The following is an 18,468-nucleotide window of genomic DNA, read 5'->3' on the forward strand; positions in this document are numbered from 1 at the left end:
TTTTATTAGAGCTTGAATTAATATATAATTTTTTAAAATTATATACATGAATATGACCCTAAAACTAGTTAAAAGGTAAAAGTATGTCTGATACATACATTTATACTATCGAGTGATTTGGCATTTACATAGTTACTTTAAATTAGTTATATTATTCATGTTTTGATTTCTTCCTACTCCAAAACCATCTGGGTTACCAAACCGGTTTTCTAGGTCTGCGCTCTTGAATACATTCTTTATTGAGAAATTTGTGTATGTAACTAAGAAATAAAAAATTCGTGCAATTTTTAATTTTAGTTTCCTTTCAAAAGATATACCTAAAGGAGCGGGCCGGTGAAGGGCGTTTAATAGTCAAAAATGACATACGCATACGCCACCAACATGAAATTTGTACCAATAGTCTTTCATCAGAATAAATAAAGGACAGAAAAGGGCATTTCAGAAATCTCGACTTCAAAAAGGAAATTCATTTTTAACCCACCAAAACATACCAAAAACTGGCACAATATAATACTTAACCATAGTTAATACGTAGTATATATGCGTTAGGTGGGTTGACCAGTCTGGGTTGGTGGGCGTTGCCTGTTTGTCCGTCCCCTTTCTCTCTTCTTTCCTTCATCCATCACTCCCTTTCAGCTCCTCCATATATTGCTCTCCTCTCTCATTTTAATTTCCTCAGCAAGTCTCTCCAAATTCACCAGCCAAAAAACTCTCAGTTCTAAACCAAAAGCTTTTACTTTGTCATTCTTTTTCCCCTCGTTTTCATCGCCTTCTCTCCAGTTTTGTCGCCGGCTGGATCATCAGAGTTAATCTCATCAACTGGGTAATTAACGCTTGCCCAGTTGAGCAAAATTCACATAGAGTTCAGTTTGAATTCTTGATTACATAGAAAACATGGAGTCTACATCAGAGAAACTTTCTCCTTTTGATTTTATGGCGGCGATTTTTAAAGGTGGAAAGATATTCGATCAACTGAACTCATCATCAGATTCTGGCGACTCAAGTTCTCCTGCTTCGTTGGCAGCTCTGCTGATGGAGAACAAAGATTTAATGATGATATTGACAACCTCGGTTGCTGTCTTGATCGGATGTGCAGTTGTCTTGATGTGGCGGCGCTCCTCAACTTCTGCTAAGAAGGTGGTAGAGCCGCCCAAGTTGGTGGTTCCTAAGTCGGTTATTGAACCTGAAGAGATTGATGATGGCAAGAAGAAAGTTACCATCTTTTTTGGTACCCAGACTGGTACTGCTGAAGGCTTTGCTAAGGTTTGTGATTAACTAAAATAAAGAGATTTAAATAATATACATTTACAGATTTAAAAACTGTTCCATGATTATTTATTGGAACACTTATATTCTCTCCATCCAAATTTAAACACCTGGGTGTGAAGTTTAAAAAAGACATTTGAAAGGTGTGATCTAAAACAAGCCATATACATTTGGAAATTAAATCATTCTTACCAAAATGGGAAATTAGGATTATTATAGACATTTACATATCATTTCCAATCCTGTTGTTTGAGGCCACAATTATCTGATATTGTAAAAAACAATAGAAGTTAAAGTGATAGAATAAATGTTAATTGTTTTTTGTGGATTTGGTGGTCATGATTTTTGAGTTGTAAAATCTGTCAAAAGGAGTAATCATATTGCAGATCCATAAAGTCAAAGTCTAAAAAAGTTTCCAACTTTTAAACATGTGAATTGACAAAAAGTGGTGTATGAGCATATGAGGAAGGGTAATTTTGTCATGTCAGCCGATGATTTGCAATTAAAGGTGACTTTCGTGGTGTTGTTGATCGTCATGAGGACTACTAAGTGATTTTAATGGATTTGTACAGGCACTTGCCGAGGAAGCCAAGGCCAGATATGATAAGGCTACCTTTAAAGTGATTGATATGGTGAGTTCTTTTTTTTGATATGTTTTCTCTATAAGTGTGATATATAAAGTGAAGCTATTGATTATGAGAATACTGATTCACTGTTTCTGATTGCTTAAATATCAATTCTAGGATGATTATGCGGTTGATGATGATGACTATGAAGATAAATTGAAGAAGGAAACATTGGCATTCTTTTTCTTGGCCACGTACGTTGGAAATTGTCGAATTTGAATAATTACATGCGCAATGATCAATTTGTATTTGCTATATATGAAAACTTGCATATATGCAAATGATGTTACTAACTTGGTTAATGGTTGGTTGGTTATAGATATGGAGATGGTGAGCCAACTGATAATGCTGCCAGATTCTATAAATGGTTTGTAGAGGTAAATGTAATAGATTGATCAAGTAATCTATCATTTTGTGCGTTTAAGTTGTTGCATCTCAGCTTAATTGTTGTACTTTTTTCTGAAGGGAAAAGAGAGGGGTGACTACTTTAAAAATCTTCAGTATGGAGTATTTGGCCTTGGTAACAGACAATACGAGCATTTCAACAAGGTCTGAGATTAATTTTATTGTTCTTGCACTGATTCTTGTTCCTATATTTCCCGAAATACATTGGGAAAAAAACCTAATATGTCAGCTTTTTGCTAACGTGTTCTTCTTTGTTCTCTTTATTGGTTGACAGATTGCAAAAGTGGTGGATGACCTTCTTGCTGAGCAAGGTAGCATTCTCTTTTGATTGCGAATTTTTTTTTATGCATATGAAATATTGGATTACTGTTCTCTAGATGGATATCATTCACATGACGCTATTCTGTATAATTAGAACAGTAACTTTGAGCCGTTTAGTTTCAGCTTAGTGCATTTAAATCACTTGCAGTAGAGCATGCTATTCACTCAATCTTAGTTTGAGTATTTTGATTGTAGAAAGGCTGTTTATTAAAATATCATGGTTAATAGAAAGACCTCTTTAGTGTGGTGTGGAGGAACCCTATCGCATTGGGTTCTAGAATAATAGCTTGGTTCTCCTTTCTTACATGTGTTTGTATCAACTACAGGTGGGCAGAGGCTTGTTCCTGTGGGTCTTGGAGATGATGACCAATGCATTGAAGATGATTTTGCTGCTTGGTATGTTTACAATAACTTATATTATTATGAAAGTAGTTCCCTTTTGTATTCTCAATATTTGTATGCTCATACCAAAAGCCTAAATTATGTGAATGCTTTAGGCGTGAATTAGTGTGGCCTGAATTGGATAAGTTTCTTCTGGATGGGGATGATGCAACTGCTGCAACTCCATATACCGCTGCAGTTTTGGAATATAGGGTTGTTATCCATGAAAAGCCTGACAACGACTTGAGTAACACAAATGGTCATGCAAATGGACATGTGATCATTGATGCTCAACATCCCTGCATGTAAGAAGCTAACATCCTGCTCTTCCTACTTTCTACGTCTTTAGATTTCAAATTCTGTATTATTCTCTCTTCAGTTCTAATCTTGCCTCTGTGTACCTCTGTGTCTGCAGAGCTAATGTTGCTGTGAAGAAGGAGCTTCATACTCCTGCTTCTGATCGTTCTTGCACTCATCTGGAGTTTGACATTTCTGGAACTGGAGTTGTGTAAGTCGTCTGTTAAGTCATTCAACATTTGATGCTTTTTTTATTCTTCGCTCAAGAACTGTGTATCTAAAAAGCTGTAATCAGGGCAGTCAATGCATGATTCTTGTTCTACAAATTTCTTTTTTGGGAAGATATTTGACTTGAAAGTTATTTGAAGCCAAGTGATAGTGTTGTCATTGAAATTGGTTGTGGTCATGTTCTCTAAATAGTTCTTGTGTTTCTCAGTTATGAAACTGGTGATCATGTCGGTGTGTACTGTGAAAATTTGATTGAAACCGTAGAGGAAGCTGAAAGGCTACTAAACATATCACCCGACACTTTCTTTTCCATTCACACCGATAAAGAGGATGGCACACCACTGGGCGGAAGCTCATTGCCCTCTCCCTTCCCTCCTTGCATTTTAAGAACAGCATTGACTCGGTATGCTGATCTTTTGAGTTCTCCTAAAAAGGTAACTTTTTTTCTGATCTTGAATTCCTTGTCTTCTTCTCTGGGCTATGAAGTACTCATGCTTAATTGTATATCTTGCAGTCTGCTTTACTTGCTTTAGCGGCATGTGCTTCTGATCCAAATGAAGCTGATCGATTAAGAAAACTTGCATCACCGGCTGGAAAGGTGTGGACTTGTTGCATTGTACTTTGACTTAGTAGAGCTTAGATTCATTATTCTCATGTCTCTGTGTAACTTGTTTCTTCAGGAAGAATATGCTCAGTGGATAGTTGCAAGTCAGAGAAGCCTTCTTGAAGTCATGGCTGAATTTCCTTCAGCCAAGCCTTCACTTGGGGTTTTCTTTGCTTCTGTTGCTCCTCGCCTACAACCGAGATTCTACTCTATCTCATCATCTCCTAGGTTAGTAACATTTTGCAGTTTTTTCAAATTTGAAAGTAAAATGTTGGAGGGCTTGTTCAATATATCCTGGAAGTGGCACAATGTAGGATGGGAATGACATGAATTAACCACAAAGGCTAAACTTTTAACATTTCCTTATCAAAAAGGAATGGCTAACCTTTTAACATTAGTATCCCATAATGGGCAACAAAAATGAGGATTGAAGACATTGTTTTAGAGATTTTCGTTGGAGAATTATGTCCGTATTTTCTTGGAGGTAAGTTTTCTTTTATTCGTTGAACGTAGTACGAGGTACTTTCGGCAATATCAGACATACTGTTGCCTGACTATAACACACCCTCCTGATGTTTTTCTGCCATTTTCTGTTATTTTTGTACTACCTTCTGGAAATGAAAGATTGCTTCTACTTCTTTCTGTCTATTTGATTTGACAATTCAGGGAACATAACCTTATGATCTACATTTACTTGCAGGATGGCGCCATCTAGAATTCATGTTACTTGTGCACTGGTTTACGACAAAATGCCAACCGGGCGAGTGCACAAGGGTGTCTGCTCAACATGGATGAAGGTATTTACTAAATGAAGTTTGAACTTTTGTGACACATTCAAATAAATTATAAGGACCCAGTTGACTGGTTTTACCATTGTGCATTTAGCTAGACCGATACTTTTGTCTTCTTGCCACTTTTAGCTTAGTTTATTAGGAGTTACTAACTAGACTAGTCAGTGATCCATTCAGTCCTTTTGAAATTTCTTAGACTGTTTTATGTTAAAGGAACTGTAGCTTTTGTTCTCATTCTATTTTCTTTTGGTTCCTCTTTCAGAATGCTGTTCCTCTAGAAGAAAGCCTTTCCTGCAGTACAGCACCTATTTTTGTTCGGCAATCAAACTTCAAACTGCCAGCTGATAACAAGGTTCCAATCATAATGATCGGCCCTGGTACTGGGTTGGCACCATTCAGGGGTTTCCTCCAGGTTAGGTTCAAACCATCAGAGACTATCTTAGCGCGAGTCCTTGAAATGCAAAGCATTTGACCCTTCTGTTATCTTTACAGGAAAGATTAGCTCTTAAGAAAGAAGGAGCTGAGCTTGGTCCTGCAGTGTTATTTTTTGGATGCAGGAACCGCCAAATGGTTAGTTTTTGAACTGGTTATGGATATCGGCGCAATTTCACCCACATAAGCACAGATGTTTGCTACTATAATTTATGTCTCTGCACTACATCCATTCAACTCATCTGTTCGTATCTACAGGACTACATCTATCAAGAAGAGTTGGACAATTTCCTTGAGGCCGGTGCACTTTCGGAGCTAGTAGTTGCTTTCTCACGTGAAGGACCTAACAAAGAATACGTGCAACATAAAATGTCAGAGAAGGTATGCAGCTTATTCACCCGTTTGGAACTAATGCAAATAGATCTTATCTTATACCAATGATTGTTTTGAGATATGTCACCTAACTATTTTCTTGTGTCTAGGCTGCGGATATCTGGAACATGATTTCTCAGGGAGGATACGTATATGTCTGCGGTGATGCAAAAGGCATGGCTAGGGACGTTCATCGGACTCTTCACACTATTGCCCAGGATCAGGTAAAACTTCTCAATAACATAGTATTATTTTCTGGCTGTGGTCTTTATTCTGAGACGTGAATGGGCTGTATGTTTGGCTACCTAATCCACCTCCTTTCCTTATTTAATTCCATTAGTCATTTGTCATTTCTGTTGGAGGGTTTTTGACTTGTTGAAATATTTCATCACCACTAACGACCCAGACCAATTCAATGTACTTTACTGGCGTACCACTTTAAGAGCACAATTATAAGTTAGATGTTGACAGAAATATAACTAGTTTAGCATGGGCTGTGGGGGGAGGGCTCCTTATAGGGGTTTTTGACAATGTTATTTGGTTTCTCCCTACCAAAAACGAATGCTACCCCCCTCAGAAAATGAAAGAAGCAAGAAACGTAAAGAACGTCTTTTGGACGTGCACAAGCTGTTGCAAAACCTTTGCTTAGATTGAGCTGACAACTTGGCTTTACTTTATCTCAGGGGTCACTTGACAGCTCCAAGGCTGAGGGCTTGGTGAAGAACTTGCAAACGACGGGAAGATATCTGCGTGATGTGTGGTGATCGTCTCTATATTATATTATTCATGCCAATTGTGATTAGAGAAATATATAGAAAGGCAACGTGCAAAGAACAACCACCGGAAAAGAAGTGTACGAACTGTCGTCACAGCTCTACAATTGTATGATTCTTTTTTTAACTTTTGGATGATGAATTTTTTGGTTCATGTAATTTATATATACACGAATGCAAGGCAAATAATTATGTTAGTATTAAGTTTAGGCAATGTATATCGAGAGCTTGTAATCTCCCTATTGAACCAGCAAAATGGTTCAGACAACATTGTATGCTGTTGATTAATACTTTGGTTTAAGACCATCTCGTCTTATACAAGTTTCAACTCTTAGTCACCAGCAATCTTAAATTACGTATGAACATCTGAAGATTGAAGAAGAAAAGTAAAACTTCCGTGCCTTATGGATTACATTAATGGGCAAGCTTATTTCCCATTTCATACGAAAACTACTACAAAAAAAAGTGAAACGTCTCTATTTTGTAATTGGTTTGTCGTGTTATACAAGGAGTCATTTTCTCAGAGGAGCAGTGTACCTGGGGAGAAGATAAAAGAATAAAAACAAATATAAAAAGTAAAAAAGCTCAATATATAAATGATTTTCAGTTTCAAATGTAGAACCAAAATAAAATCAAAATATTCTACTGCCATATACTAGTATGAAGTAATTTTTTCCCCTCAGGATTAAAGATTAATATAATTGACTTTATTGTAAATACATAGATTTGGAGACAAAAAAGTCTTGTATTAGCAGGATGCATGTTGCCGCCGAGTTGGCAAAGACTGGCATGTGCATATCACTACGTGGCTCAAGAGTCGTATTTTTCATGTAACTAATAAACTAAATAAGATAATTATGATAGTACAAACCGAACATATATATGAAAGCAGGAAAAATTTATATACAAAATGCATAAATTTATATAAAAGATGCAACTCGGGCTAAAGTGTGTAAGCAGTTTGCAGTTAATTACATTATTTAAATTTATCCGTAAGCTTATTTTTAATTCCATAGTGGGAATTTGGGAGCAATTCATTGCTTATCCAGAATGGAGTTATATTTGTTACTATAGAATTATATATTAAATTTTCGCACCTAACTACTTCTATTTGAGTTTTTGAGATTTCTACTACATCGCTTATATGGGGACAAAGAAGAAAGATGATGAAAACTAAACCAAAATGAACGTCGAGTACAAAAAAAGCATATCTAAAAACATCACACTTTTGGATAATTTGTACAAAATAAGTACAAAATGACCATATTTTCCTGTCAATTATGTGAAAAATATAATATTGAAATATCTAGAAATTCAATTTATTTACAGAAAGAGTTACTTATTTATTTGCAGCATGCATGTTGCCACCGAGTTGGCAAAAAGTGTGGACTTAATTAGTCGCGTCCAATACATCGCCATCTAAGTTGTACAGAAATTCAATGAGTAATTGTTTCTCGGATCTAAATACTTTTAGATTCTGTAAAGTATATACACAGACAACGTAGGCTATGATTTTCACCACACTTTGAAACTAACAACCCCACATAAAGAAAGTCTCAAATGGTTTATGACCACAGAAAAAAGGAAAAAGCTCAAATAGTTAATTACTAGTACTCTACTAGTTAGGAAGGTCGAAGGTGAGATAAGAGATTGTGTGTAAGGATTAATATAAGGGGTAGAGGGTAGGTGAGATACAAATAAATGGAAGGTTAGGTAAGAGAGGACTGGTTGCTGGTAGACATCAGATGTGATTCATCCAACTATATGTGAATTGGACACTTTCATCATTACGCTGAAAATAATCAATATTATTTAAGTACATCACTTTTTAAAAATACTTATTTGTAAAATTTTACAAGTCCTAGGTTTAGAATTATTTTTTTGATTTTTGATCTCTTCAGACGTTACTGTGGAAAAGGCAGTTTTACTGTGTTACGCTCGAAAATCAAGTTCGTGCTTGGCTAGCGTTTGATGGTAGATTTGGTTAAAAATAATTTTTGAAAGTTGAAGTTGTGTCTGGACATTTTATGTGAAGAAAAAGTTAAAGTTTTGTGAATAAAAAAATGGAAGAATTACACATAAATACAACTCACACACATATATTGCAATTAGGTGGCCTATATTCAACTTTGCAAAATTATAGCCCAAAAATAATAGGCTAAAATTCAACAACCAACTCCAAATAGGGTCTGAAAATCACTATTCAATTAAAAAAAAATGTTCAAGCTTCTAATCCAATCTTTGAATCAGTAATTGTAACTCAAATATTAGTTTAACAAACCAAATCCATTTGGGTGGTGAGAATTAGATTTTTAAGGTAATTCACCGTTGTTGAACAAGCTTAAATACGTGAGTTTAAATTTTGAATCCGATTTTGTGAGAAATTTAGAGCGAGTGTTATTTAGACTTGTTAGAAATAGTATAAGAAGTTTGTATACAAAATTTGAAGTCATTTTATGGAAATTTGGACTAGTTTTGAACAAGAATTGTAACTGAAAATCGTGAAAAAATTCGTCTACAAACGCTTGTATAAAGGTGTATAAAAGTGTATAAGAGGTATACAAAAACTCACCTCGTCTTCTTCCTTGAGTCTCTTCTAAAATTTAACTCAAATGTAACTCAAATCTACTGCAAATCACTTCATATTTAAGTTTTGAACTCCTCTTGATGTTTTCAATTAATTGGAACAAAACCCAATCCAAACAACTAACAAGCTCTCAAGACCCAGATCTCTTCTTTAACTCAAAGATTAAAGAAGAGAAATTAAAAAACTAAATCGTGAAGAGTCTCAAAAGCCACGAGGCTGCAGAACAAAAATATTCTTAGTTTCTGCACTAAGTTTTTCTTGTCGTAGCATCAAATGAAATGGAGAACTTGACCAACTAAATTTAACTCCATAACTTTTAGAAACAGTGACTGTAAGAAAACAGATTTTGAAACAGTGGTTGTCAGTTGTTGCTTTTGGTAGTACTTTCAAAATATGTACAAAACAGGCTAAGTCGGGTAAAACTAAAAAATGTGGGTCATTTTTTGTTATAATATGAAATGAGGTGTGTTTTCTAGTAATTCTTTAAAAAAACGTTCATCCTTTTGGGAACTTGAAATAAATTTTAATTTTTTTTAAAAAACTGTTCATATTGCATGAACAAATAATATTTTAAATTTTTTTTTGAAAAGAAATCAGCCAATATCTATGGCTAAATGGGAGTTTAAATTTTGTTACATAATTACTTAGGGAGGATGTCTCTGGGTTTTAATTTTTGGAGTAGTTATTTGGAAAAAGTGTTAAAAGAAGAAAATTTTAGCTGTATCACATTTAGTCAGTTTAGTTCCTATATTAATTTGTTACCCGGTTTACTATTAATTGCTTTTTTTTTCATTTTTTATTCACTCTAATTAGTCCTTATCTTCCCATTTTCTCCTCCTTTTCCCCTTTTCTTTGTTACTGCTCCATCTCCTAGGATCATTTCTCACCTCCATTGAAACCATCAAATGCTATATTTCAGTAACCCCATGAACTGATTCACCATTATCAAGCAAAACAAGGATTTACAACCTTTGACACCAAGTACAGTGTTAACTAGACCGATCTCTACTATAATATTTATTCATACCGTGATGTCTATTGGTAAAAATTGAATACCGAAACCTCTCATTTGGAATATAACAACTCATATCACTGGAGGACAACCGTGATTATATTTTTCAACTTTAGAAAGATTTGGACATTAGTGTTTAACACCGAATTATGATTACAAATTAGTTTAAAAATAAATGTGTGAACACCGAATTATGATTAAAAATTGGTTTAAAAATAAATGTGTGGGATTTAGCAGGAGTTTAGAACCTGGGACCACTCTAGAAAAGTCTAGAAATTTCTCACAGAACCAGTGTGGTGTGGGAGAACAGGGGCCTCACCAGCAAATTGTGGCAGTTTTTGCAAAACGTGTACCCAATTAGTCTTTTCCTAAAAGAGTAAAGAATGCCAACTAGGTTAAGAGCCCGTTTGGATTGCTTAATAAAAGTGACTTCTCAGTATAAATAGCTTATAAGCCAAAAAATAATAAGTTAGAATTGTCCAATTTATTACTTTTAGCTTGTTTTAAGTCGTTTTTAATTTATTTTAAACACTTTTTGAATTTGCCAAATACTGAAAAAAGTTAAAAGAGCTTAAAAATTGATTTGACCAGCTTAAAAGCCGATCCAAACACCCTCTAAGTTATGCAATGCACGTATCATACATGATATATTACGCTTTTTGAGACATTCAAATATAATAGTCTTTACACGCATGACGTTGTACGTGTAGTTTATGTAAATATCAGTATAAAATATAAATAAGGGAAAATACATATTTTCCCCCTTGGACTTGACCTGTTTTTCAAGAATAACACTTAAGCTTTGCGGCCCCCCTTATATTTGTTCAAAATGAAATAAATACCAACCAATTATGAATTCAAGGAATGTTGTATGTTTCATGCACCAATAATAAATTGCCACGTAATTTTTTCCTTTCTAGTGTTATTTTTATTTTCTTTTGTTTTCTATTTTTTTTATAGTCTTCTTATTACTTAATACAATATTTATCTTCTCTTCCAAGGTACTCTTCCTTTTCCGACCGATCGATTTTTCTTGTTTTCTTATTTTTTCTTTTCCTTTCTCCTTTTTTATTCTCTGCAATTGGTGAAATTTCAGATCTCCAAATAAGTGATTGCTTCAAATTTCAGATCTTTGAAATTGGTTCCCATTTTTTCCCGCGAAGAGTTCGTCGGAATTTTCGTTAGTATGGTAAATTTTGATGAATTCGTAGAAAATGCGAGTAATTCAGCACCATCAAACTATAGCATAAATCAAAAATATTAATAAAAACCAAAATTATCAATAGCAAGAAACTCTATTTAGATTCTAAAAAACAATGGAGCACCCAAACGCAAAACCTGAATAAAAAACTGAATGCGGTAGAAAGTAACCTTACCAGAAAAAAAATAGACCTTGTTTATATTATGTTTTCGGATTTATAATGGTGAAGAAAATATGAGAAAAGAGGGGGTAATGTAGAAGGAGAAGGCGGAAGGAAGCCATGGTTTCACGCAAAAGATAATGAAGAAAAAAAAAGGAAAAGAAGAGGAAAAAAATTAAAAAAAATAGAAAAGTTAATATTTAATGAAAGAAATACTGATAAAAATAATTTTACCCTCTCTATGGCCACATCAGCTTAAAAGGTTGTACTTATTACACTTTTAACAAGCACATGAAGGTCATAGGACCCCCACAAACACTACTAAAAAAACTGGTTTTAGCGACAGACAAATTCTGTAGCTAAACAGAAAAATTCGTCGCTAATTTTATTTAGCGACGGATTAGCAACAGATTATCAAGAAATTCTACTAGCTACGGACGATTTAGCGACAGATTAACGACGATGTTCGTAGCTAATTCCAAAATTTTTTTTTTAGTGAAAGTATAAGGGTTCATCTGGTAATGTGCTACAATCCCAATGGGATAATTATATATTATCCCTAAAAATAAATAGAGAAAGACAAATACTGCATTATAAATACGATTATGACTTATGACAATCATAAGAATCGACACGTGAAAAGTACTTCATAATCAACATCACGTCACCCACAATCACTTGGACCGAATACCAAAGGACCGAAGAGCTAACTCCAAGTCTATGCTACATAAATCGGACAAAGGATATTCTGGAGCTGACCTTCTGAATAGATATGAGTATACGATAAAAATCCACCATGAACCAATAGATTCTAAAAGATGGGGGATCCTCATTAATCATGTCCGTCAATTAAGCCCTAGATAATTAAAACTAACAAGATTTGTACTTACTGTAGATAATGGGCATAACGTCTAGGAGAGATATTAGGAAAGCGGTTATAGTACAATGATACTATAAATATCCCATTTTCCTATAATTGTATCCCATTTTGGTTGAATCTCACATACTATTACTATAATGAATTTACTGCGATATTCTTCTCTCAATTGTTGACTATTATTCATCAGTTTCTGTCACGATCCCAAAATTTCACCTCAGGCTGTACTGTCGCTTAGCCGTACTTTATAAAAAAGCCAATTCACAATCAACAGAATAAAATCCAATTTTCTTTAATCAAAATAGTTATATCATAATACAAAACCTAAAATATTTAATATAAGTATAACATGGTCTAAACACGACCAAAATAGTACAACCCCCAAGAACTAGGTGACACAAGTACACGAGTAACTATTGAATAAGTACAAGTCTGAATACATGATCACAACTGTCTATGAGAAGAAAAATAGACAAGAGATAAATAAGGATGGGGACTCCATGAGCCGCGGGTCGAAACAATATGGAAGCACACCACGAAGTCTTCAATAATACATATCCTACTCAACTCAAAGGGTACCGCAATACCAGTCTCAGAACCTGCACAAAAATGTGCAGAAGCATAGTATGAGTACGCCACTGTCGGTACCCAATAAGTATCAAGTCTAACCTCGAATAAGTAGTAGCGAGGCTAGATGCACCTGAATACTTACAACACAAAAATAATAACAAATTTGAAGCTGGAACAATATATATCCTCATGATCAACATGTATCAGCATAACCTAAAGCATACTTTTTCAATTCAACAAATAATCATAACACTGCTCAAGTATTGCAAGTAAGTCTGGCATGCTTCAATCAACGGAGTCGAGGCTCCCAACTAGCATGTATACATAGCATGCATCAATTAGTATTTAAATGAATGCCTCTTAATGAATCAAGAATTGAGTGCATGCTCCAATCAATACAAGATCCATGTATCATGATACAAATTTCATGTATCACAATAACCCGATACAAAATTCATATATAGATCCGGTACAAAATTCATGGCAGTATGGACATGTCTGTCCTCAACCTTGGTTTTGCCCATCATAACAGAAAGATCAGCACCCAGGTTCTTGTGTTCGCTGGTTGCTAGTTGTATACTAGTTTGATTTATGGTGACTGTAATTTTGATTATTGGGCCTGCTCCCCTTTGGAGATCCATTTTATCCATATCCATTGGACTGATTGGCTATGAATTGAGAAGGGAATTGAACCCTACTGGGCCTTTTGTGTCTAAAGGAGGGGATTTCATTTTGATCAAAAAGGATTTGACCCCTAATGTGGATGGGGAGTTCACACAGATTGTAGAAATATGTTTGTGATGCAAGGCTACTGTAAGGCCCCGTAAAATTTTGCAAAAAGAAATATAATATTTTGTGGTGTCGGATTGGGCTTACGTATTTGAGGATTGTATAAATTCTTCGTGGCGAGCTTGCGAGCCGCGACTCAGACCTTTTGGGTTGAACAATGTACTGAGGGATAAAGAAAAATTTTTGGTAGAGAAATGCGTTTCTGTGGTCCATTATACGACCGCAGAATCACTCTACGGACCGTATAATGGTCGTAGAGTGAGGCAGGAGAGGAGCAGTTTTGGATTCCATTCTGCGGTCGACTATGCGAAGAGGGGATTGAAAGAGGGGATTCATAAGCAGAAGACCGTGGCCTTTTATCTTGGCATGGGTGATGGTACACTAAGGTACCAAGGGAATGTAGATGGTCTCCGGGAAAGAATCATGACCGAGGCTCACACTTCTAGGTATTTCATGCACCCAGGTTCTACAAACAAATATATCATGATCTTAATAAAGTCTATTGGTGGAATGATATGAAGATAAATGTAGCGGATTTTGTGGCGAGATGTCCAAATTGTCAGCAAGTGAAGGCTGAACACCAAAAGCCCGGTGGGTTCTCATAAAACATAAAAATTGTAATGTGAAAGTGGGAAATAATTAATATGGACTTTGTGGTAGGATTACCCCGCACTCCTCGTAAGTTTGACTCAATTTGGGTGATTGTGGATCGACTCACGAAATCAGCACACTTTTTGTCGGTTAAGTCTACCGACACAGCGGAACAGTATGATCAGTTGTATATCAAAGAAATAGCTAGGTTGCATGGAACTCCAGTTTCCATCATTTCTGATAAGGGAGCACAATTCAACGCGAATTTTTGGAAGAAATTCCAGCAAGGTCTGGGTACTCAGGTGAATCTTAGTACAACCTTTCACCCGCAGACTAACGGGCAGGCATATCGGACTATTCAGACGCTTGAGGATATGTTGCGTGCTTGCGTTCTAGACTTCAAAGGTAGCTGGGATGACCATTTACCACTCATAGAATTTGCCTACAACAATAGTTATCATGCTAGCATTCAGATGGCACCGTTTGAGGCTTTATATGGAAGGAGATACAGATCTCCCATTGGGTGATTCGAAATTGGGGAAGCAAAGTTGATATGGCCAGACCTCATGCATCAGGCTATGGAAAAAATTAAAATCATTAAGGAGCGGTTGAAGACTGCTCAGAGTCATTAGAAATCCTATTTGGATGTTCGTCGTAGGGATTTGGAGTTCGAAGAAGATGATTGGGTATTCTTGAAAGCAATCCCCATGAAGGGTGTGATGCGGTTTGGTAAGAAAGGGAAATTGAGTTCGAGGTATGTCGGACCGTACAGAATTATTCTGAGGATCGGTGAGGTGGCATACAAGCTTGAGCTACTACTTGAGATGTCATTAGTGCACCCGGTGTTTCATGTATCTATGTTGAAGAAAGTAGTTGGAGACCCGACTGTTACAACCCAAATTCGCATACCATAGATCACGTCGTAAGTTAGTCGATGTAAATCCAAGAAGAGATTATCTTTGAGATGATAAGAAGTTAATCCTATTGGTCTTAAACGATACAAGGGTGTATAAGAGTGGTTAACAAATATTAGAAGTTAAACGAATCAAGGATGTTGTAACCCGTATTTTCGGATAACACTAGAGGTGATTAACTGTCCCAAGAGGTCTTGTTTTAATGTATTTGAATCATATAATATCCGCATCATAAGTCTTGAAGTCAAGCGAGTTATGAAATAAAAGTCGATAAAAGTTGTCGCAACTTAGGTTTATAATTTTACTTAAACTTTAGGTCAAATGTTACTGTATTTTTCTCCCAATGTGCTTGGAATTATGGGGTGATCTACCTATCAAATTGAAGATCTATGAGTCTAGTTTCCAACGCATTAAACCGTTCGTTGATACGATCTCGGAATAGAGAGATATTCACGTTTTCGCAAGAGTGCGCCAAGCTGCTCTCTATGGGGCCCACAAAGGCGGTTTAAGACATATGGACATATATAAGATACCTCAACCCCGTTTTAAGTCATTATTTTTCAGTATATTCAGATCTTATAACCCTAAAAACAGTCTCTCAAGGTTCTCTCATGATCCAAGACCCAAACAAAGGGCAAACAACACAAATCAAATATCGGGAATCCCGTGGCGCTAGTAAGTTTCTTGTTCTTCTTGTTGTTGCTGATTTTTGTGTTGTTCCAGCTCGTGTGGGAGGTTGTTTTAAGTGTTTTATGTCCTGTAAATACACCTTCAAGTTTTTAATATCAACCCTAGGTGATTTCAAGTCTTCTAAAGTAATTCTAGTGCCGAAAAACCCGAATTAATTGCTAGTTTCGCTTCCTTGTTCTTGTGGCAGAATTGAAGGGATATTTCGTGGAAAATTAAGGTCAAATTGGAGTTGTTATTTCTGTTTAAAGGTAAGGAACCTCTTACTCTATATATATTTAAGATTATCCAAGTTGCAGCTAAGTCGTTGAAGCTAGAACTTGTGAAATATATATCGAAAAGCTTGGTAGTAATGTTGTTGGTTGGTGGACTGTTTTGGAGGCTCAATATGATTATTAATGATGTTGTTTGGGCTGTTTGGTGATTGTATTGACTTGTGGGAAGTCATATAAATAGGGGAGGTGCTGTCCGTTTCATCGTAAAATAGGTTGTGGTCGATACATAATAGTTACGACGCTTAAACGATAATGATAGTGTCATTTATCTTATTGTAGACTAAGGAGTCGTGATATTTGCATAGCTTGAGGTTGGGCAGTATATACAAGGTATGTGAGTCTATCCCCTTCATTCTTTTGCACGACTCCGATTGTACATAATGTAATGAACGAGCTCCCAAAGATACTCTACTCTTAGAAGCTAGCAGTACTTACATTGCTGCCCTTCTTATGAAACGATTGGTATTGATGTTACTTCTCTTATTCTTATATTATCAATGTTGTTGGTAGTTCCTGATTCTTATAAGTTTCTTGATGAAGAGTTAATCCTAATAACGTGTACGAAGGATACCGACCTTACGTCACTCCGAAAGGTTCAAAATGTGATTCCAATGAGTCCAGCATGCATCATATATATGTATCTATTTTACTCTACCGAGCCGCGCTATAGTTGGCCGGGTATGGCACCTATTGTGCAACCACTGATCAGTTGGGTTTTACCGAGCTCCACGTGGCCGGGTACGATTCTACCGAGCCCTATGATGGTCGGGTACGTTTTACCGAGCCTATTATGGCCGGGTACGATATGATGATGGTGATGCCCACAAAGGCGTATGTTTTAAAAGTTTATGTATATATATGTATGTATCATGTATTTCATGTCAGTAGCCCTCAGAGGTACCCAGATGTCACAGGTTGTATATTCTCTATCCATGTTTACATTACTGTTCTTACTTATGCTTTCTTGCCTCACATACTCAGTACTTTATTCGTACTGACGTCCTTTTTATTTGTGGACGCTGCATGTCGTGCTGCAGGTCCTGATAGACAGGTAGACGTAGCTCCCCCACCACAGTAGGCTGTCCAGTTCAGCGGTTATTGGCGAGATCCCTTCTCCGGACTTGCCGTGGTCTTGGTATGCATTTTTGTTATAGACCTTATGGGTATGTCGGGGCCCTGTTCCGGCAATGTTGTAGCACTTATGTTCTTTTAGAGGCTCATAGACAGGTGTCGACTTATGTATGGTTTAGAATGCCTTTTCGGCTGATTTTTGTTGTATAGTCTTTCATGGCATCATGATAGCTCGTACCTTATATATAGTTTCTTGACAGTCTTGTCGTCCCATGTTATGTATGTTCATGACATTATCTTTCATTGTTGGATGTTCATGATCCATGTCTACTATTTATATTGATCTTGTCGGCCCTTAAAGATAATAAGGAAGGTTAGATAAAATGTACGTTGGTGCTCGGCAAGTATGGCCCGGGTGCTAGTCATGACCCTCCAGTTGGGTCGTGACAAACTTGGTATCAGAGCAAGTCTGTCCTAGGGGTTGTCTATGAGCCGTGTCTAGTAGAGTTTTGATTATGGATGTGTAGCGCGCCACATTTATAATCAGGAGGCTACGTGACATCTAGGGTTGTTACCTTCTTCCTGAATCTAGATCGTGCGTAGAGTTGAGTAGTAAGTGTTCATATCTAATATTCACCTTGTTTTCTTTCAGCGATGCCTTCGACTAGGAAGCAAGCGATTAGTAAACGGCTTGATACAAGCTGTGGGAGAGGGTAACATTCAGGTGCCTCCAGCCAGAGCAGGCCAAAGTGAGGCTCAGAGTGAGATGCCGTCTCATACCTCTCTGTCTCCTCCCGAGGATATTAGGAGGCACCCAGTACATCCAGTTCCTCCGTCTGGCACTACAGACCATGATATGCGCAGTGCGGTGCAATTGTTGACTAGCTTGGTAGCTGCTCAGGCTCAGAGGCAGAATACCGGTGCTGCTGATAAACCGGTTAGTGCGAGAGTTCGTGATTTTATTAATCTAGACCCTCCAGTGTTTACCGGATCAGACCCCAAGGAGGACCCACAAATATTTATTGATCAGATTCATCGTACATTGCGGGTTATGCATGCTAGTGATACGGAGGCAGTAGAGTTGGCTTCTTATCGGTTACGGGATTTAGCGGTTTTCTGGTATGATAGTTGGGAGAGATCTAGGGGTCCGAACGCTCCTCCAGCCGTGTGGAAGGAATTTTCTGAGGCCTTTCTTCGTCACTACTTGCCAGTTGAGATACGACAAGCTAGAGCTGATA

At 36.6% G+C, this 18,468-nt stretch overlaps 1 protein-coding gene across 1 annotated transcript; it reads left to right on the forward strand.

Annotated features, from left to right (window-relative positions):
• Positions 1–657: 657 nt before the first annotated feature.
• Positions 658–6,834, forward strand: LOC104101481 (NADPH--cytochrome P450 reductase). Its single transcript, XM_009608931.4, has 18 exons — positions 658–1,263; positions 1,839–1,898; positions 2,010–2,086; positions 2,212–2,269; positions 2,358–2,441; positions 2,572–2,608; positions 2,945–3,014; positions 3,116–3,304; positions 3,415–3,507; positions 3,733–3,958; positions 4,039–4,122; positions 4,205–4,356; positions 4,829–4,925; positions 5,182–5,331; positions 5,412–5,489; positions 5,610–5,732; positions 5,834–5,947; positions 6,407–6,834. The coding sequence occupies exons 1-18, from the start codon at positions 895–897 to the stop codon at positions 6,485–6,487; spliced, it is 2,142 nt and encodes a 713-aa protein (XP_009607226.1). The 5' UTR covers positions 658–894; the 3' UTR covers positions 6,488–6,834.
• The last annotated feature ends 11,634 nt before the right edge of the window (positions 6,835–18,468 follow it).

This window comes from Nicotiana tomentosiformis, chromosome 11 (assembly GCF_000390325.3).
Source record: "Nicotiana tomentosiformis chromosome 11, ASM39032v3, whole genome shotgun sequence".
Taxonomy (NCBI): domain Eukaryota; kingdom Viridiplantae; phylum Streptophyta; class Magnoliopsida; order Solanales; family Solanaceae; genus Nicotiana; species Nicotiana tomentosiformis.

Excerpts from the sequence above, each read along its gene's own strand:
- LOC104101481 (XM_009608931.4), top strand. The coding sequence starts at position 895 with ATGGAGTCTACATCAGAGAAACTTTCTCCTTTTGATTTTATGGCGGCG. Across the intron at positions 2,087-2,211 it reads GCATTCTTTTTCTTGGCCAC|ATATGGAGATGGTGAGCCAA; the intron begins GTACGTTGGAAA and ends GGTTGGTTATAG. Across the intron at positions 3,305-3,414 it reads GATGCTCAACATCCCTGCAT|AGCTAATGTTGCTGTGAAGA; the intron begins GTAAGAAGCTAA and ends CTGTGTCTGCAG.